Source organism: Alexandromys fortis, unplaced genomic scaffold, assembly GCF_014885135.2.
Source record: "Alexandromys fortis isolate MF-2015 unplaced genomic scaffold, M_Fortis_MF-2015_v1.1 scaffold_127, whole genome shotgun sequence".
In the NCBI taxonomy this organism is placed as follows: Eukaryota; Metazoa; Chordata; class Mammalia; order Rodentia; family Cricetidae; genus Alexandromys; species Alexandromys fortis.
Window position 1 is genome coordinate 4,766,518 of NW_026068006.1, and position 21,180 is coordinate 4,787,697.

Consider the following 21,180-nt stretch of genomic DNA (forward strand, 5'->3'; position numbering starts at 1 on the left):
GGCCATCTCCAGATACGAGATTTGCCTAGGGCATCAGGTCCTCTCTGGACTGCTGATTGCCAGGGGGACCACCTGGGGCTTCGCTCCAAGAAGCTCTAACCCCAATCCTTCAGCAGGCAAAAGCCAGCGCAGAGGCATTTTGTCACTACACGGCAGTCACTGCTGTGGACGTGGCAGAGAACCTCTTCCTTCTAACTGTGCAAACCCAAGGGCACTGTGGTGGAAATATATGAGGTCATATTGTTTCAGGGTTATCTCCCTTCATCTTCCCTTTGCTTGACATGAGAACACATAACCACTTCCACTGAATTGGGTAAAATATGCAGAGAATAACTCTGAGACCGTTAGATCAGTTAGCCATTCTGGTCAGAGTTCTCGAAGAACCCCTGACTTCTGTTGCTTGGGTATTCACTGTTGGAGAAAATCTCTTTTGAAAATGGTACTCAGAGATCTGCAACTGAGTGTTTGCAGAGTACGTGAGGGAAAAGGGAGAGAGCGCTGAGGTCGGGGCCAGAAGCTGTGCCTCTGATTCCTTGCCATGGAGTGGAAACTTCTTTGGTTGTTCCTGGGAATCTATGGAAGGGTCCACTTGGACCAAATTCAGGGGTGGTACCTTAGAGAGTACTACCAGTAAAAATAGCCTGGACATGGCCTTGCTGGTGTCTGAATCACAACATTGTGTGTGTGTGTGTGTGTGTGTGTGTGTGTGTGTGTGTGTGTGTGTGTAAGAGCATCTCTGGGGAGCTGATGGAAGGCAAGATGAGGCTCAGACTCCGGCTGTTAGCTTTGAAGAAGATTCTGGAAGTGAAAGTTTTAGATTTGGGGTTCTAGGGGAACATTGAGTTGGATTGTGTTTTGAAGTTAAAGAATATTATTAGAAGACGTATTAACATTGTAACAGACAGCCGCATGGCAGGCGGGGGGAGGGGGGAGAGGTATTTGGGGCCTTCTTAGAGGTTTCAGAGGAAGAGTGGGAGGCACATCGTGTGTTTTGATGGAAGTCCTTAACACATGCTCACAGTCAGGGATGACGGCCGGAAGGGCACAACCTAGAAACGCAAGTTACCTTTAATCCTAGAGACCAAATTACTATAGTTGGGAGAAGTGTCGATCACAATGATGACACTTTACAAAATGGCATGGCCCTGGCTAACAGAAAGCAATGCCATCTCTTCGTGCCCTCCCAAACATTTCACTCTGACTGCCTCCCCTCGCCCAACCCTCATTCCCGCTTCCTCGCCCCTCTCACCCCAGGTGTGGAAGACATCGTGGCTATAATGATTCCTGAGCCCAAAGGGAAGGAGATAGTAAGCCTGCTGGAAAGGAACGTCACCGTGACCATGTACATCACCATCGGGACCCGGAACTTGCAGAAATACGTGAGCCGCACGTCAGTTGTGTTTGTATCCATCTCCTTCATCGTCCTCATGACCATCTCCCTCGCGTGGCTGGTCTTTTACTACATCCAGAGGTTTCGCTACGCAAATGCCAGGGACAGGAATCAGGTGAGTCTCTCGTTAAGAAAAGCCTCGCTTTGTAAACTTAATGCCAGCAACACATATTATGGTATAAATTGTGCAACTCACAAATAGCAGGGTAGGATCAAAAACGTCTGCCGACTCCACCCCCAAAACGCTGCCCTTCTGCAGTGCAGTTCTTCAAAAGCCTCTCACCCTGCTGTATCCTGATGCTTTATTGATATTGCCATCTGCTGATGCTGATGATTGAGTCCACGCTCCCTCCCTTTGCTCATTTTTAAACAACCGTTTATTTAAGTAGACTGACAGGAGCCTAGCTTGTACTAAATAGTGACAACCTGACTCAGAAATAACCAGGATTGTCTCCTTGGGAACAGAAGGGAGGATGAGAATTTTGTTTTTAAAATAAAACTGTTTTTTTTTAAGTAGTTCATTTTTGAACATATATATAGTATAATATGTGAATGGTATGCAATGAAAAAATCGCCTTCCATATGAGTCCATAGAGGATCTTTTAGGGATATTTTATGCATGTCTCGATGCATATGCTTCTATATATAATCACACTTTTTAAAAACAGAATGAGAGCATCTTTAACTCTGCCCCTTTCTCTCTCTTCATCGTGGAGATTAATTCATCCCAATACGAAATCCAAGAGCCTTCTCGTTTCTCATGAGTGCCCAGCATGGCACTGCTTTCATCATCAGATTCATTCAACCAGTTCCCATTAATGGGCATGCTTTTTCTTTCAAACAACACATACACATGCAATACTTAGAGCATATTTTAGCGTATCTATAAGGTCAATCCTGGAAGCCTAATTGCTAAGACAATAGAATATGTATTTAAACTACGATGACTGCAAAGTTGTCTTCCAAAATAACATTGTCGAGCCAATTTCTATTTCAACCAACAATATTTAAAAAGTATTGTTGGGGAGAGCCATTTGGCTCGGCAGGCAAAGGTGCATGACTTCAATCCTGATAACATGAGTTTAAGCTCCAGAACCCACAGACTAGAAGGAGAGAAATGACTCCCACAAAGCAGGGCATCCCCCTGCACCTCTTGGAAGAAGCACAAGCATATGTACATACATGTATACAGACACACAGATGGACAGACACACACTCAGAGACACACATACACAAATACATGTTTTTTTTTTTAAAGTAGCTTTCCATATCCTTACCGAATGTTGCAGCTTTTTATTGATTTGATGAATAGAATCGCTCTTTTCTTGGTTTGTTGCCGTGGTGCTGGGCGTTGAACCCCTGGACTTGTACATGCTAAGCCACAGCCCGCCACCATGCTACATGCCCAGCTATAACGTTTTAAACTATAAGTAATGCTAACCATGTGTCCAAGCACAGTATAAAATACGGGTCCCTGTTACAAACCTCCTTCTGCCATCTGATGGTCTTTTCAGTTGAGTAGTTGGATACTTTCCTATTAGTGTGTATCAGGTGTTTATTGGTCAAGGAAATTAGCCATTGTTGTTTTTAGAATATGGGGCTACATAATGGGGCTTCCCATTATCTTTGCCTGTATCTGTGGTTCTTGAAGCGTGAAGATGTGTCGCTGTGACCAAGTAGCTGAAATCTATCCAGTCTTGAATAAACCACTAAAGCTTGTGTAACCAGATCTTTTCTCTGAGCCAAAACTTTAGAAAAAAAATTCTCTCTCTTTTCCTCCACCTCATTTTGATTTGCCTTTTGTAGCTACATCTTACAGAACTTTTTTTTATGAAGAATGAAGCAGAGGTGCAAAATTTTTTATGAAGACCTGCCATTTTTATAACTGGCACGTGCTGAACAATGAACTCCCCGCCCCTTGTACAGCAGCCTCCTTTAGCAATACGAGATACCCCGTGAGAGGCACTCATTCCGCTTCAATGCTCTCTGATCCATTCCCTCCGTCTGCCTGTGCTCAGTACCGCATTCTCCCAAGAACGACAGAATTACCACACACCTCCCATCTGTGGATCCCCGTGCTCCCCCCCAGTGTCGTATTGCTCCAGTACCGTGTTCTCCCGAGAACTACGGAATGACAACACCCCTCCCATCTGTTTCCGTTGGTCTCCTCTGTCGTGTTAATCTTTACTACGTTTGTGCTTAAGAGTGTGGATTCCATGCCAACTTTCAAAGCTATAGGATAATGCCGGCTAAGTTTATAACTGGGATGTTGAGCCTCCTAAGCACAGTTTATGTTTTTGCTCTTTCTTGACTCTTTAGTCTCCGGTAGCACTGTTAAAAGCTGTCAGTCTGACAGTTTTCTTATGCTTGTTCCCAGTTATTTAATCATTGTGTGTTGGCTTAGTTGTTTCTAACTTTAAACATCCTGCTTCATTTCACTGGCATGCATGCCCAATAACCCCTCTGAATAACATAAAATGATTAATAGATGTTAATCTCCCATCCTATAGTATACATGGGCAGCCCGTATATGGTGGTTCTGTTGAACCTGTCCATTTGGGTTTCATGGTCTAAGTTGATGAGAAAAACTGACCAGGTCTCTTCCTCAAGAGGGCACCAGATCTCATTACAGATGGTTGTAAGCCACCATGTGGTTGCTAGGAATTGAACTCAGGACCTTTGGTAGAGCAGGCAATGCTCTTAACTCCTGAGCCATCTCTCCAGCCCTATGTTAGGGAATGGTCTCAATTTAATGAGAATTTTAAGATAAATTCCATCATATTATTTTCATTCAGTTTTATAGGTTGAGATATTTTCTCATGCTACAAAAGATGTAATTTTGCAAACGTCAACTTTACTGAGTTTTTTTTAAATTAAGAATGAATATTTAATTTTTCAGTGGTGACTTTTGATAGCAGTTCCCAGTGAGTGGCATCTGTTATTATAGTCATGGTGGTAACTGGATGATTACACATGAATCCAATTCTGTGTCCTCTCTAAATGTTCTGCAGTAGTAGTGCATATAAAACCAGTTAGTCTCAAGGTGGTGAGTGTGGCATGTGTCCAGCTGACTCCTATAGAGTTCTGTATGAAATATGTATTTTGTACATTATTATTATATATAATATATACATTATATAATATATATTATATAATATGTATTATATAATATATATTATTATGTACATTGGTTATTAAAAAGATAGTCATCAGCCAACCCGACAGTCATAAATAAAAATATGTGGTTTTTCTGCTCTTGGAGAATCTCAGCAGCCATTTAGTGCTTAAGGCGAGAATGAAATTGTTAGTTGTGAACTAGCTAGACCTTCAATTAGTTGCATAGTCATTTTGGTCACTCTGCTTTCTGCAGGTGGACAGGGCTTGCAAGTCCATTTAGGCGCGCACATGCTCGGTGAGACGTTTATTAACTTTCCTGGAATTACAGTGTGTTATCCCCAAGGTCACTCAGCGATGGGACCGTGTTAAAAGTTAGCCCTGTATCCAGATCAATGTGGACCCTAGATTTTTAGCCCCTTTGAAAGAATGGAATAAGAACTTGGGACAAAACGTCTTTTGATAGCCAGTGTTCCAGTCTGTGCAACAGACCAGGACAGCTGTGCAGCATCTCCAGAATAAGCAGCGGGTTGACTTGAATTGTTTCTTTTTATTAAAGTGTCACTGACCTTCAGAAAGAGTGAGCCTTCAGGTTGTCGTTGTCTTCTTCTTCTTCTTCTTCTTCTTCTTCTTCTTCTTCTTCTTCTTCTTCTTCTTCTTCTTCTTCTCCTCCTCCTCCTCCTCCTCCTCCTCCTCTTCTTCTTCCTCCTCCACCTCCTCCTCCTCCTCCTCCTCTTCTTCTTCTTCTTCTTCTTCTTCTTTCTTCTGTTTTTTTTTTTTTTCAGATAGATTTTCTCTGTAGCTTTGGAGCCTGTCCTGGAACTAGCTCTTGTAGACCAAGCTGTCCTCAAACTCACTGAGATCAGCCTACTTCTGCATCCCGACTGCTGGGGTTAAAAGTGTGCACCACCATTACCCAGTGCCTTCAGGTCTTTGTAGGACCTCAGTCTGGGCTAAGGCAGGAGAGGCGTTCATCTCATGTCGGGATGTGTTCTGCTGGAGAGTATCTGAAGGAGGCCCAAGCTTGAATTAGCCTGTCCTGGATGTCCACCTGGCTTCCTGTGGCTCATAGTCTTAAAACTTTCCCCAGCTTCTTACATGATACGGATGCTTCCCATGCTGTCCTGAGATGGTCAGGTCAGTGCAGCTGCCCTTGGGGTGAGATCCCTGGGTGTTGGCAGTGAGTCTTTGACACGGAGACACAGAGCAAGGACTGCAGCTGAGAGTGGAGACCAAACTCGACTGCTGTGCCGTGCTTCCTAAAATACAGTGGCAGTTAAAGGTGCCAGTCTGGGAATCAGGGCCAGTGTGGGTCAAACATTTGATGAGACCGAGAGGCATGGACTTACATGAGCCGTTTCTCCTACCCAGGCCCAGAGGCCCAGATCGCCTCAAATATAAGGTCAGAGTGATACCATGCCAGACCTGGAGTTGTGTGGGAGGATCAAACAAGAAATGTTTAGCATTATCAGAAGAATGTCAATAGAATCACTCTAACAGGCGAAGCAAGGAGCTCTTAGAAAATAGTATTTAAATGTACATAGTTCATTTCATATGTGTGTGTATATAGACATGAGGATTTTAGTTCTTATGACACAGTTTGAAACAAAACAGGATCATCTTTCTGACTCTCCTCTAGAATTATAGAAAAATGAGGCTTATAAATATAATATCCAGTTAGCCGTGGTCATGCACACACATCGCCTCGAAGCAAAGCACACACCAACGCCCCATCTCAAACAAAAATAAACTTTTAAGAATTTCACTATAGAGGAAAAATATAGTTTTCTTAGAGACTTGTATTCCATGAAGCACTCTTTAAAAAAAATCAATCAAAAATAAAAATACAGTAACAATGAAACAGAAGTTCTGCCTTTCAGAGCAAGAGTCCTTCCCACACCGAACTCCCTAGCAATTATCTCCCAGGCTTCCAGGGAAGGAAGAACACTGACCACATCCTGTGTGTGCTTTGTAAATGCCTCTGAGTGTATAAATAGTTTTTAAAGTTATTTTCTCATTTGTTACCTAGACAAGCGCTCTGCCCTTATGGCCGTGTCAGAGTAGCAGCGACAGAAACACACATTAAAATAGGCAGCAGACACCGAGCAAAGAGCCATAATTACTGTGGCCCGCGGTGGGCTTGGACGACAGTGAAAAGGCTAAGGTGTCAAAATAAGGGGCTGTTTCAAGTTCTTGTGGATCCAATAAAGAACACAAGATACATCCTGTGCCAGCCCATGGGGAAGTGGGAAAGAGACCCTGTTTGTCCCTTCTGTCCTTCCACTCAAATGAGAACACAGACACTCCAGCCTCATACAGAAGGGTTTCTCTGATTCCCCAACACCAGCCAGTAGTCTAACCCCGTTCTGACACATGGAAATACTGCTAGACCCCAAGGTGAAGGAAGGACTCTGTCCCACAAGATGAACATCCTAGATGTGTGTCATTCCAGGTTACATGCTTGTGCATCTGGAAGACAGGTTGTACATAGGGAAGCTCTTGCCTTATGTCTTCCTGTTCATCCTAAAATGTTACGTCTTGGGGACAGCCAGTTTCAACAAGACAGAATGCTCGGTATGGAAGGCAGACTATCCAACGTCTATACCCTGTCCAAAAGGGATAACTCTCCATTATCAGCAGCCCGGGAATTCTCTGAACCCTGTTTGGGGCTATGTGGGAGCTTCATTACCTATGAAGAAGGGATTAAATCATCATCGTTCATTGGTGAGCAATGCAACCTTCCGTCTCTCTCTTTCCCAGGAAGAGCGAGAACAAGCTTATTTTGAGCACTTACTCCACAGTCAAGGCCTCTGCCGCTGCAGGGCTTCTGTGGCAAAAGCATCAGCAGGCAACTCTGTGCTCAGGGCACTAGCGGTGGTAGGTCTAAAAATCCGCACCTCTAACCACAAAGTCCTGAGGCAGCCAGCCCCATCCTCAGGGACTTTCCAAAAGCCACTGTATTAATATAAAGCCAGGGGTGACTGAAAGGGCTTGTTTTGAATAACCAGCCCGGTTCCCAATTGCCACTCCCATCCTTAAATTGCAGGGATTTGGGGAGCTCAGCCAGGAGCTAAGATAAAGAACAAAATGTGTATTTTCTATTACGTGCCACAATATCACATGGCCTAATTATTGACTCCTCTGTTTGTTCTCAAGAGTGTTCCACTTCGGCTGAGAAGTCATACAGTTGCAATATGTCTGAGAGGAGCAGACAATTGAGGGTGTAACTGGCTCGAGTTCAAACGTCTACTATTGGTGGGGAAGGTAGAAGAGGTCCAGTGCGGTTGGTTTTAATGTTGCCTTTGGCAACATTAAATTTAGAAGCTCACTAGATATTGGAGCAGAGGCACCTGGGCAGCTTCTCACTATGGGGTTGCTCCTCGGAGAGAAGTCAGTGATGGAGAAGCGAATACAGGAAGCATCAGTTCAAGCTATCACTAAATCATCAGGAAGAGCGGGCTCACCTGGACAATGGGTACTCTGGAGAAGAGAGAGGTCTGAGCCTTGAACTTGGGATATGCAAATATGACTTGGTACCTTCCCTAGTCTCTCCATTTTGATGCTGTTACAGTTAAGGAGATTGATCTGTTTCCTTGTTCATCATAGGGGTCATGGCTAGCACACCACTAACACAGGAAAAGATAAGGAGAGACCAACATGGCAATTAGAACTCATCAGTTTATATCTGGTCTTCTTCCAAAAAGATCGAAGAACCTGTGAGGAAATGTCTATTCCTTAGAGTCAATGAAGAAGCAGCAGCCACCTAAATGTGTGAGTGGGCAAGGAGTACAACATTCTGGTGATAGACTGGGTGAGGGTGGCAATGCCAGGCTGCTAAGATTCTTCTGGAGTGCCTTGCTGCATTCCTTTCTCCTGAGTAGTCAGACTTCTCAGAAATGAAGGCTTTCAGGAAAGAGGAGCAAATATGACCTTTACGGTTTCGAGTTTGTTTGGTTTTTGTGGGGAGAGGGACTGTAGCTCCTATGACTCACCTTAGAGAATAATTCGGCCTTCTGTGGCTTATTTCAGGGCACCAGAAAAGTTCCCTGAGAAACCTTGCTTCTGAAGCCCCTTCTGAGACCCTCAGGTGCTTTTCAGTTCACAGGGCATTTTTAAATTTTTGTGGTGCTCTTCCCCCTTATTTATTATTCCAGAACAAAAAGAACAACAAATACCTCACACTGCCTGGCTCCATAATCACCATGTGATGCAGGATCTATGTCTCAGAAGTTGAGTTTCCTGTGCCCCGGAGGTTGGGTCATTTGTCCTGCCCTGTCCAGGTTGGGTTGCCATATCTGTCCTTAAACACTACTAATATGGTATTCTTTTTCTCCTCAAAAGAGATAATGTCCATCATAATGTACAGAATGAGGCTTGGTTTTAAAAACTGCAAAGAGAGGATGAATCTCTAATAGCATATTTCTCAGAATGGTTGGATAAAATTTGTCCTTCCTACCTTTGCTACCAGGTTCCGTAGGGAACCTGACATTGGGTAGATTTAGCATAGCAGATCCGGTCACCCACCCTGAGAATCAAACAGAAAGTCACCAGGAAGGCCACGAAAGGAATCTACTCCAAAAGGTATATTAAAACACACACACACACACAACTGGGAGGGGCAGTCCAACTTCTTTGTCCTGTCTGCAAGGGTGTTGACACACACTCCAAAATTATAACAGAAGGGGCAAGAAGCATATCTAGTTATATCATCTTCGTCAAAATTGGGTTTGGCTGATCATTATCTCAGAACTGTTTCTCTGCGGAAGTTGAAGTCCTTATCGCTCAAGGGACAGTCAGTTCCCATTTGGAGAGGAGTTCTTTGTTTACAGAAGCAAGCTCCCAGTCTGAGACTCACTATCTGAGACTTACCATTCTTATCCAGTTTAGGTAAATGACTAGAGACAGGCAGGCTCCAATCCCAGAGTCCAGGACAGGATTGGAAAGACTTGCAAGCTAGTATGTATGATGTCTCTGTCGCTCGTGGAGGTGCAGGGGACGTGTATGCCATATCTGTTTGCGTTTCCCTGTAAGAACACACACAAAAGCCAGGGACTGATGTTGGCATTTCCATCTCTATTTCTCTTGTGTAGAACGAGCTGCAGGCAGCATTCCTGCCGCCAGCTTCCGGCCGCCTGGCTAGTTTATGCCTCGAAATAACAACTCACAAACTGTATTCATATAAACACTGCTTGGCCCATTAGCTCCAGCCTCCTACTGGCCAACTCTCACATCCTTATCAACCCACCTCCATTAATGTGTGTGGCACCACGAGGTGGTGACCCTCCAGGAAGATTCTAGCGTAAGTCCATCTTGGGCTGGAACTTCATCGTGTCTGCCCTGGAGAGGAGAGGCATGGTGTCTGCCTAACTTCCCTTCTTCCCAGCATTCTGTTCCATTTACACCACCCACCTATGTTCTAACCTATCAGGCCAAGCAGTTTCTTTATTAATTAACCAATGAAATCGACAGATTGATATATGACACTCCCACATCACTCTTGACCTTGAGTTTTAAGGAAGGTTTTCCCTTTGTGCCTAGATTTTGAGTTTCAAACAGGCTGCCTGGTCAGGGATGCCTAAGAAGATCTTCCCAAGCCCCACTCCACTCTACTCCACTCCAGTGAGAGATGTGCTCACCACACAGCTTCTTGCCTCAGTGCTGAGGACCCACACTGAGGGCTTCATGCTTGCTCAGCAAGCACCTTAATCACTGAGCCATCTTTCCAGCTCCAGATCCTAATGGCTCTTATCTTGGTGTCTTTGTCCTGAAAGGAGAAGGGCTACCAGCTTCAGGTGAACACTTCTTAAAAAATTGATGTACCTATGTGCACACCAATCAGGAAATGGCCCAATATTTGAAGGTAGCAATGGTGCCAGAAATAAAATGAAGGCAGACGTGTGTTGCTCTACCTCACTCTCAGTTAAGCCCTGAGTGTCTGCCAAGGCAGCTGCTTGGTTCCTGTCAGAGCTTTGAGAACCATTTGATTTCTGGGGACTTCCGGAAGGGAGCCTCCAAGGCCTCATGCCTCTGACTTCCCCGTTTTCTAGCTCACTGTCTCCTGGATGTTAGTCCTGGGAACTTAGGAAGCCCTCCTCCTAAGTGACCCTTCAGGAAACCACTTGTACCCTCTGGGCTGAGGCCATAAAAATGGTAGGAGCAGTCTGTCTTTCTAATCCTCTGTCCACCAGCTGTCTTGTTAGTCATGATCCCGGGTACCTTAATACCAGCTTGCTTGTCATTTCCTGAATAGACTTCACTATTTTTTTTAAGAAAGGCAGTTTTCAATGTCTCTTTAAAGAGCATAGGAAGAGGCTTTTCTCAGAAAGAGAGACTGGGAATGTAGATGTAGACAAAAGTAAAGATAAATACATGGCCAAAATTTAAAGGCATGTTTTTCTAACTTTTCTTACACACCCATGTTTATGGGTATATGTCATTTGCTAAAAAAAAAATGGATCAAGTGAAATACACTTTTGAAAGCATTCTTTTCACCCAGATGTGGCAGTACATGGACACATACATGCCTCTAACTTCAGCACTCTGGAGGTGGACACAGGGTGATGGAAAATAGCTGACCACCCTGGTTCCCTAGGGAGAGCCTGGCACAGCAAAGCAAGACAGGAGGGAGGGAAGAGGAAGAGAGGTAGACAGCTTCCAGTCTAGCTGTGTTTTAGTGTAATCTCTGGCCACTGTGTTTGAAAAGACTATTTTTAACCTAATTTCTTCCTTACTCATGGGAAATAAAAAAATTTAAACTGGGCCGTGGTAGCACACACCTTTAATCCTAGCACTTGGCAGCCAGGAGCAGGCGGATCTCTGTGAGTTCGAAGCCACCCTGGCCTACTGAGCAAGTTCCAGGACAGCCAGGTCTACACAGAGAAACCCTGTCTTGAAAAAAAAATTAAGTGATTGAACACACTATTCTTAAAATACCATCTACACATAACTGAAAATTTTTCTAAACTTTCAAAAAGAAAAATAGCCAACACTTCATGGTACTGAAGAGATAGTTCAATGGTTAAGAGCTCTGGCTGCTCTTTCAGAGGACCCAAGGTAAATTCCTAGCACCCCCATGGCAGCTCACAACCACCTTCGACCTTAGTTCCAGGGGTTCCAATGTCCTCTTTCTGGCCTCTATGAGCACCAGGGACACACTTGACATGTACAGGCATGTTTACAAGCAAAAGACTCATATATAGAGAATAATTTGAGTAATATTTAAAAATAAAAATGAAGGCATCCAACATCTCTTTATCTGGGGTTCAAGTGTCTTTTTTAAGCAGACCTGTGGCATTTACTCCTGAGAATAAAAGAAAGACGGTTCTCTACCTTTTCCCCCAGTATGTGGTGGTTACTCATCAATACTGAAGGCTTCACCAGACTGGTTACTCAACTTTACTTCCTTACAGAAAGTATCAGTACAGTTCAGCGGATCTCAACCTGCGGGTTATGACCCCTTTGTATATACATTACAATTCACAAAAGCCGCAAAATTACAGTTATTATGTAGCAATGAAAAGAATGTTATGGTTTGGGGTCAGCACATGAGGAGATGTATTAAAGGATTTCGGTGTTCGGAAGATCCACTGCTGGGTTTTTTTGTGAGGCTGAGATCCACCCACGCTGTTCCTCTGCGAGGCTGAGATCCACCCACGCGGCTCCTCTGCGAGGCGGAGATCCAGCCACACGGCTCCTCTGTGAGGTTGAGATCCACCTGAGATCCACCCACGCGGCTCCTTTGTATTTCCCCATTGCCAGGTTAAATTTCTCAGGTTATTTCCATGCTTTAAAAACATCTATTGTTGCCAGGCCATGGTGGCGCACGCCTTTAATCCCAGCACTCGGGAGGCAGAGGCAGGCGGATCTCTGTGAGTTCGAGACCAGCCTGGTCTACAGAGCTAGTGCCAGGACAGGCTCCAAAGCCACAGAGAAACCCTGTCTCGAAAAACCAAAAAAAAAAAAAAAAAAAGAAAAGAAAAGAAAAAGAAAATATCTATTGTTTGAATGTTTTATTTATTCATTTTAATGGGAATTCTTCTATGTGATAAGCTACAGAGATTAGGGATTTGGAAAATTATAGTTCAGTACCATTTTTTACAAAACCCAGATCTGCATTTAACAGGAAATATAATTAAAAATATGCGCTAGGCAGGCTGGTACATGACTCCAGTCCTGGCACTCAGGAAACTGGGTGGATTTTTGAGTTCAATATCAACCAAGGCTATGTAGGAAGACCTTGTCTCCAAAAGCAAGAGAACGAAATAAAAATTTGTGTGTATGTGAGTGTGCGTGTGTGTGTGTGTGTTAAGGTATTGGATGCTAATTAATATCTTTAGGAATAGACAAAATATCCTTAAGGAGAATTAAATAACTTGGAGAAATGCTCACTTTCTGCTTATTTAAACACTATAGAAGTGATTTATACCGACCTAATAGGCTCCGGTTTCTAGCCAACAGGTCGGTTGGCTAGTGTCTTGATGACTGGCTGGGGGACTGGAGGGCTGCCTAGCTGTGTTGTGGTGTATTTTTCAAAGCTCTGAAACTGCAGGGCTTTTGGGGGGTCTACCTTTCTCATGGGGCTGTAGGATGGTAAAGGAAAGAAGACTTCAGCGGGTGCCTGGAACATTGTAGGTTTCAGTGATGCGATGGTTTGAGTTAGATGTGTTGTTAGGAGAGGCTTAGGGGATGCAGCCTTATTGGAAGAAATGTCAGTGAACGCAGACTCTGGGAGGTGAAAGCCTTACACCATTCTTTGTGTGACCTCTCTGCTTCCCGTGCAGCCGCCATGCCTGCCAGCTGCCAGGGATGCTCTCCATGATGGTGACCGTCTCTTGTCCCTCTGGAACCACAAGTCCAAATAAACATTTCCTTCTATAAGTTGCCTTGGTCATGGTATTCCATCACAGCAATAGAGAAGTGACTAAGACAGTCGGTCTGTCCAGTATTCTTAGGAGAAAAATATGGGCATATAGCCCAAGCGTAGAGAGCTCGCTTAGCATGCCCGAGGCCCTAGGATCAAACCCAGCACAAGAAAAATAAAGTCAATTTGGATTTTAAGAAGTTATGACAGATAAAAGAAAACTAAACATTGTTATTGTTGGTACTCTTGTTATCACTGTTGTCTGAACAAAAACCAACCCCCTACTACTTTGAACCCTTCAAATACTTTCCACTGCTACAGATGCGTCTGTTGAAGGCCAGAAGCATGCATGCTAAGCATGAGGCGAAAACACGTGGGAAGCTTGCAAGCACACACAGAAATCCCATTGTCCCTCGACAGATGAAGATTTCATTCCCGCGCCCGTCTCCTCATTGCGGGACTCATTAGGGTGGCAATTTTCCCTATGCAAAATTGGGGCATGATGTAATCTTTCTCAACACGGTTGATAGCCGTTCTCCAGTTATGTGATTTGTAATCACCTGCTAACCTAAAGACAAAATTCTGTGGTGTGTATGCATGCATGCATGCGTGTGTGTGTGTGTGTATTAAATGTGTCCATATGGGTGTATGCACATTTGTGTTTGTGTGTGAACACTCATATAACAGCTCAAATGCATGTTGAGGCCAGTGGCAGATGTACCTTTCTCTGTCGATCTTCGTCTTTTGAGACAAAGCCCCTTCACTGGACCCGATGCTTACTGATTTGGCTAGGCTGTCCAAAACACTCCAGGGATGCACCTGTCTCCACACTCCAGCTCTGGGGTTACCACAGTAGCTCTTCCTGGGGTCCTGGGACTCTGAACTCAGAACCTCATGCTTACGTGACAAGATCATTACCTACTGAGCCAGCTCCTTGCTCTCTGCATAGCGCACTCAGATGCACACGTAAGGGAGAAGGTGACAGGGTAGTCACTGCAGACCGAATGTCGGTATGAGCAAATTGAAAGACACAGCAAATAAAGGTGTCGGTGGTAGAAAAGAGATTACACACTGGCCAGCTACTCCAACAAGTTAGGATAGACTTCAGGTTTGCCAGCGCCAGTCTGTACAGATATACACAGAAACCAGGAAGTTTCTATTTCACGTGCTAACTCCGTGTCGTGTGAGTGTGAGCCCAATACTAGGAAAAAGGGATTCTCTCCAACACGGTTGTTTTCATGGACATCGAGTCCTAGATCCACTCTCTGCAAATGCCCAGGCCTATGTCTTCCCCCCCATCATCCTTAACATTCATGACATGTGTGATTTCAGAGAGAGCCGCTCTGGTTTATGAAATGCCATAAGAAAGTATGAGGGAATCACACATCTTTATTATTAACCAACAGCTTTTGTTTTTTCAGCGCCGACTGGGAGATGCAGCAAAGAAAGCCATCAGCAAGCTCCAGGTCAGGACCATCAGGAAGGGTGACAAGGTGAGAACCTCTTTTCCTTTGGGTGAGGACCTAGTCAATGAGACTCTTGTCTTTTCTGATAGCCCAAGTAGAAGAGAGAAAATAAAAAAGGAGAAAGATGTAAATCTGTGTGTCTATACATTTCTTGAACTTAGAATGCTTTTATTAAACATATTAAGTGTTTGTAAAACATGCATAATTTATTTTCAATAATTAAGTGTTTTTAAGTAATTTACTTTTGAATAATTAAGTGTTTTAATAATTAAATGTTTTAATAATTAAGTGTTTTTAATAATTAAGTGTTTAAGAATTAAGCGTTTGTAAAATACATGCAATTTATTAGCAACCAAGCATGAGAAAATTTGAAGTTCAGCAAGCAACAATAGCCAAGCTGTTCAGTCAGTATCAGTGCCCATCAACAAATGAATGGATACATTCATACAGTAAACGTGATGTGGGCTCACAGTGCAGAATTATTGAGGCATTAAGAAGAATGAAATTATGTCATCTGAAGGATAATAAATGGAACTAGATATTATCATGTTAAACAAAATAAGCAGGTGCAGAAAGATGATAGACCACATTTTCTTTCATATACAGAGTCTAGCATTCACAGCAGGACTTAGGAAGCAGAAGGCTCCCCTACTTTAGAGAAAGGAGAAGAGAGGTGGAAAGAGTGGGAGGATAGGAGAGGTTAGTGGGAGGTGGAAGAGTGTGACACGCACACATGTGAAAGTGTCACAGTGAGAGTGGAGTGTGACACACACGTGTGAAAGTGTCCAGTGAGACCGTGGAGGAGTGTGACACACACGTGTGAAAGTGTCACAGTGAGAGTGGAGGAGTGTGACACACACGTGTGAAAGTGTCACAGTGAGAGTGGAGGAGTGTGACACACACGTGTGAAAGTGTCACAGTGAGACCATGGAGGAGTGTGACACACACGCGTGAAAGTGTCACAGTGAGACCGTGGAGGAGTGTAACACATACGTGTGACAGTGTCACAGTGAGAGTGGAGGAGTGTGACACACATGTGTAGAAGTGTCACAGTGAGACCGTGGAGGAGTGTGACACACATGTGTGAAAGTTTCACAGTGAGACAGTGGAGGAGTGTGACACACACGTGTATAAGTGTCACAGTGAGACTAACAGGGCTACATAGACCCTGTCTCAGAAAACCATAAACCACAGGGAAACATTCCACATCTGGGGGAGACAGTGCACAAAAGTGTTCCTTGAAGCATGTGACAAAAACTGGTCTTAAATTTAGGTCTAGCAGCCAATAGAAGAAGAAAGGCAGCAAACCAAAGGCCATTATTTCCATCAGTGTCCGCTTACCTTAATCCCAGTGATGTGCACAATAAAAGCTGATAGTTGCTCTTGTATGACCCCAGGGAAGTTTTCCCAAAAGTCCTTGGAAAGAGGCTGAGTTTATACACTGAGTGTGCTGTTCGTGTAAGCTTAGAGTATGAATGTGCAAATGATACTTAGCTCTTCTGAACTCTAGGGCTCAGAACCCACCAGCCTCTCTCACTGCAGAAGGGTGGCTAGACTCCCAAGACCCTGATACACCTCCAGGAAATAGGAAACAGCAGCACCTCCCAAGTGCACAGGTTCTAAGGGCGCCCGACAGCCTGTTGTTTAGAACAGTGGGTTGCAAGCCAGCGTGCAGGTGAGCATCCCCTGGAGACTTAGTAAGGCCTCGCATTCAGGAGCACAGCAGGGGCTGTCTCTGCTCTGAATAACTCATTTTTTTTCATTACTTACTTGCTATCAGTTTAAACAATACGAGAATGCTTTTGAAAATTTATTTAGAAGGATAACCAGGGCATTGGGAAGATGGCTGAGTTGGTAAAATGTGTATGCTAACTGAGTTTGGTCCCCAACACTCACAGAAGAGTCAAATGTGGTGACGCTTTCTTGTGGAGATAGAGGCTGGAGGATTCCTGGGGCTCGCTGACCTAGTCAAACCTAGCCAGGCAGGGGAGCTCCAGTAGTTATCATCGTCATTGTCATCGTCATCATCATAATAATAATGATAATAATGATGATGATGATGATGACGAGAGCAGCGCTGATGCACACGCGTGTGCCCTCACATGAGCACACACACAAACCAGATTTAGAGGTGGCATTTATTTTCATCGGTATCTTCCCCCACTCAACTAGAGAGTAAAACGTACGAGTATGATGCTGTAAGTAGACCATGAGGTGCCTCTTTTAGGTTTGTATGCAGAAAAAAAAAAAGAAAAGAAAAACTCCATTTGTGTTTACACTTATTCCACACTTTAGATTCCAGGGGGCCGAGTGCGTTATACATCTTTCGGATGAACCATTCCTCACCCTTGGGGCTTCGGTGTCACCTCTAACTGTCATTTGCAGCATTTTAGGAACAGCATGTGGGAATGGCGCTTCCCTCACCAAAGCTCTCGGAATGGAAACAGCCCGTGAAGGCTGGGAGGGGTGGAAACTGAGCCGGCTGGTGAATTATTGATTAAGAAGCCCGGTAATGTTGCTGAGAGGCTGGCTATGAGCGAGCTCGCCTTTGGTTTATGGCCGTGTTTGCTCAGGATGGAAGCTAAAGTCGGCCTTTCTGTTTCTTCTGTTGCAGGAAACAGAGTCTGATTTTGATAACTGCGCAGTGTGCATCGAAGGGTACAAGCCCAACGATGTGGTCAGGATCCTGCCCTGCCGGTGAGTGGTGCGGCTGCCTGCTCTGGTGCAGAGGGGCAGAACCTCTGGGCCGGCATCGCAAACAAGCAAACAATCCTACGTTCGCAGTATCGGTCCTGGAAAACACGCCCCCACATGAAAGAGGGCGTCTTTCTTACCACCCCCTCACTGCATGAAAGGCAGGCCTGACTAGACAGAATGAATGCGGGCTGTGTGTGTGAGTGAGGTGGCGCCGCGGATAGCTCAGTGATGCTCAGCATCGCTTCTGGCTTTTACTAGCGCTACTTTAACCAAAATAGCAAACTCTAAAAAAAAACGATTCTGTGGACGATCAGAACACATTGAGCAATCTGAACATGGCCAACAGGGAGCAGGGAGCCAGGGGCGGTTCCATTCCCCTTGCCTTTTAACAATGGGAAGGGAATGGGTCAAATTCCCACAGAATTCTAGAATCTTAAGGAACATTGTACCATGCATACTTGGGGAAACTGCCTCAAAGGATGCTCTAATCGCTTTAATTTTTCTCCCTAAGTATAAGTCACTGTTACGTATCTGACATTTTCTTTGAACATCCTGATTAAATCAAGTAAACCAGGGTTGCATAAGAGCCTTAGCCTTCATAGAGAATCCCTTTTTAGTCGCATCTATGCAAGGGTCCTAAAAATAAATTGCACTTGCCTCGATGAAAGGTGCTTCATGTAGGGGAAAATGGCTTGAAATATTCTTGAGTTTAAAAGCATTTTAAGCAGAAAAGGGTATAACTCAAAGACAGCCACGATCTATTGCTTTCCCCAGACACTACGGATTTAAAACTATTTCTTAGAAATAGAAATGGAGGCCGGGCGGTGGTGGCACACGCCTTTAATCCCAGCACTTGGAAGGCAGAGGCAGGCGGATCTCTGTGAGTTCGAAGCCAGCCTGGTCTACAAGAGCTAGTTCCAGGACAGGAACCAAAAAAAGCTATGGAGAAACCCTGTCTCGAAAATCCAAAAGAAAAGAAAAAAAGAAAGAAAGAAAGAAAAGAAAGAAATAGAAATGGAAGAAGATAGTATTCGGGGGAATGGTGTAATAATCTCAAGGTGACAAGGAAGTGATGGGAAAACAAAAAGTCTGATGCTAGCTAGAACTCAGCAGCTCAAGGGTCTTCCTTGAGATGCTCACAGTTGGCCGTTAGCAGTCTGGGAGTAGGTGTGGTTCAATTGTCTCACTCCATATGTGTCCGACTGGCCCTAAAGTGGATCCACAGATGGGGGCACGCCAACACGCAACAATTTGCTGTGTGTGAGCACACTCACTCCGAATACATTTTTAATGCATTTATTTACTTATTTGGGGATGGCACACAAGCCACAGCTTGAGTGTGGGAGCGAGAGGCTAGTTTGCGGGAGTCGGCTCTCTCTTTCTATCATGTGGGTCCTAGGAATGGAATTCCGGTCATCAGGCTGGAAGGCAAGCACCTTCCCCACTGAGCTGTCTCCCTGACCTGTAATTACACTCTTTCTAGATATCATACAGTGTGTATGCAGCGACTTCCAGAAGCCTTTCTGGAAACAGGAGCGTGCAGACGACAGGGATGCCCTCTGCCTGCATCTTCTCTAAAGGGTTTAAACCTTCAGCGTTAGAAGCAGCCAGGTGTTTCGCTTTCTCTTCTTTTTTAAAAAATTTATCTATTTATATATTATGTATGAATGCTATGCAGATACACCTACAGGCCAGAAGAGGGCATCAGATCCTATTACAGATAGTTGTGAGCCACCATGTGGATGCTGGGAATTGAACTCAGGAACTCTGGAAGAACAGCCTAGTGCTCTGTAACCGCTGAGCCATCTCTCCAGTCCTCGCTTTCTCCTCTTCTCACGGTTTCTACTAATGCATACGAACAACATGGCCAATTAAACATCTGCTTTTTTCTGACACTCCGTTATAATGACCAAGATTTGTTTTCAAAAGTTGTACGTACCACCTTGTTAGCTCCTCAGCTCGTACTGTATAAGACAGTTTACTCATCTGAAACTTTATCATAACTAATTGTGGATCTACCTGTAATTTCTGGAGACTTGAAATTGCATAATAAGGTGTGATTTCCCATAGACTGTTTTAGTGTCTGCTTATGACAAGTTACATTTCTTTAACAATATTCAATTTTTTCCTATTAATGCAGATCTCCTTTATAACATGGTTATTTTGAAATAGTAATCAAGAAAATTAGTATTTTATTTCATAACATAAAAAAACTTTTAGAAGCTCAGTTTTATTGTTATTGACCTCACCCTAGGCTTCTCAGTTTGGCTTCAGGTTCCTCCTTTTCTATAGCACACGCATTGATTTTCCCAATATATGTGTTAATTCTGTGAAAATTTCATATATGCGTGCAATGTGCTTTGATCGTAGTCACCTTCCACCGCTCACCGACTCCTCCGGACGTCTCCCTCCTTCCCAACTTCATGTCCTCTTTTTCTTTTTCCTCATAACCCACCAAGTCCAGCTCATCCTGTCCATATATCCATGAGTGTGGGGCCATCCACTGGAACACCGTTGACCTACTAAGGACCAAACCCTTAAAGAAAGCGGACTCTCCTTTCTCCAGAAGTCACCAGCTTTCCACAGCCCCTCTTTTAGAGGGGGTGCTCCTGAGCCCCTCCCATCCATGTGGACTGTTGACTGGCTTGCTCTTGTGCGGTCTTGTACAGACAATGACAGCTGGAATTCATGAGTACAATGGACCTGACACGCCCACCAGTCAAATCCACTCCATTCTTCTCTGACCACTGCCTCCTACAGCCTTTCCCCCTCGCCTTCCGCGATAGTCCCTGAGCCTTGGGAGGAGGGGTCACACTCTAGTCCTTTATTCTTCAAGATCCTCACTCTCTATCACTATTTTCTTATTGTAGATCCTGCTTTAAATGACAGGGCACACCAAGCATTTCCCACCATAAGCTAATTACTGTTTGATCTTACACTAATCGCACATATGCACTCTCTGACTAGCTCATCTGTCTTTTCCATGGTGGTTTCAAGATCAAGGTACATTTATGGCCGTTGCCAGCTTCTTGCAGGCAGTGTGCACTAATGGATGCTATCAAACAGACATGATAGCATCTGCTTCTTTGCTCGGTCATTCTGAGGTATTAGGAAACCTTCACTTCTGAGAGCCCTAGACTCTATTTCTTAGTATTTCCAGGCTGGTTCATTCTTGGAATTGATTGTATCTCCTTGGGGTAAAAGCTATTTCAGAAATTATCCCCATGAATAGTACATGTATCTTCTTTAATATGTTCTGTGGCCTCATAATCCCTGAATAACACATACATCTCCATTGTTTGGGTACCTTTCCATCATCCATGTATGCACTTAGACCATGATGGTTTTAAAATTGTTCTATTGTTTTCTCTCTCTGAGAACTCTGCGTGAATTGCAATGAATGAGTAAAGCCTTCCCTTCTCATCTGTCATCGTGGTAATTATTACAGTGAAGTCATGCACATGTACTCCAGCCCTTCCTTTCTCCTCTCTCTTTCTTCATCCTCTTCTTCCCTAACACATGAACACAGGCTTCATTGATGAGAGCCTGGACCTATGCCCACAGTGTGAGGGACAGACAGGCGGTGGCATGTACAGCCAGTTGGTGACAGGATGTTCTAACTCTTGAGACTTGGATTTGATTCTAATGTACCA

The 21,180-nt window shown here is 44.2% G+C and overlaps 1 protein-coding gene across 1 annotated transcript in view; it reads left to right on the forward strand.

Annotated features, from left to right (window-relative positions):
• The window catches only part of Rnf150 (ring finger protein 150), a 189,530-nt gene that overhangs the window by 115,846 nt on the left and 52,504 nt on the right, over positions 1-21,180 (forward strand). The window contains exons 2-4 of the mRNA XM_050161577.1: positions 1,255-1,505; positions 14,786-14,857; positions 17,445-17,527. Coding sequence (XP_050017534.1) covers positions 1,255-1,505; positions 14,786-14,857; positions 17,445-17,527 — 406 coding nt within the window. The remainder of the gene's footprint in view (positions 1-1,254; positions 1,506-14,785; positions 14,858-17,444; positions 17,528-21,180) is intronic.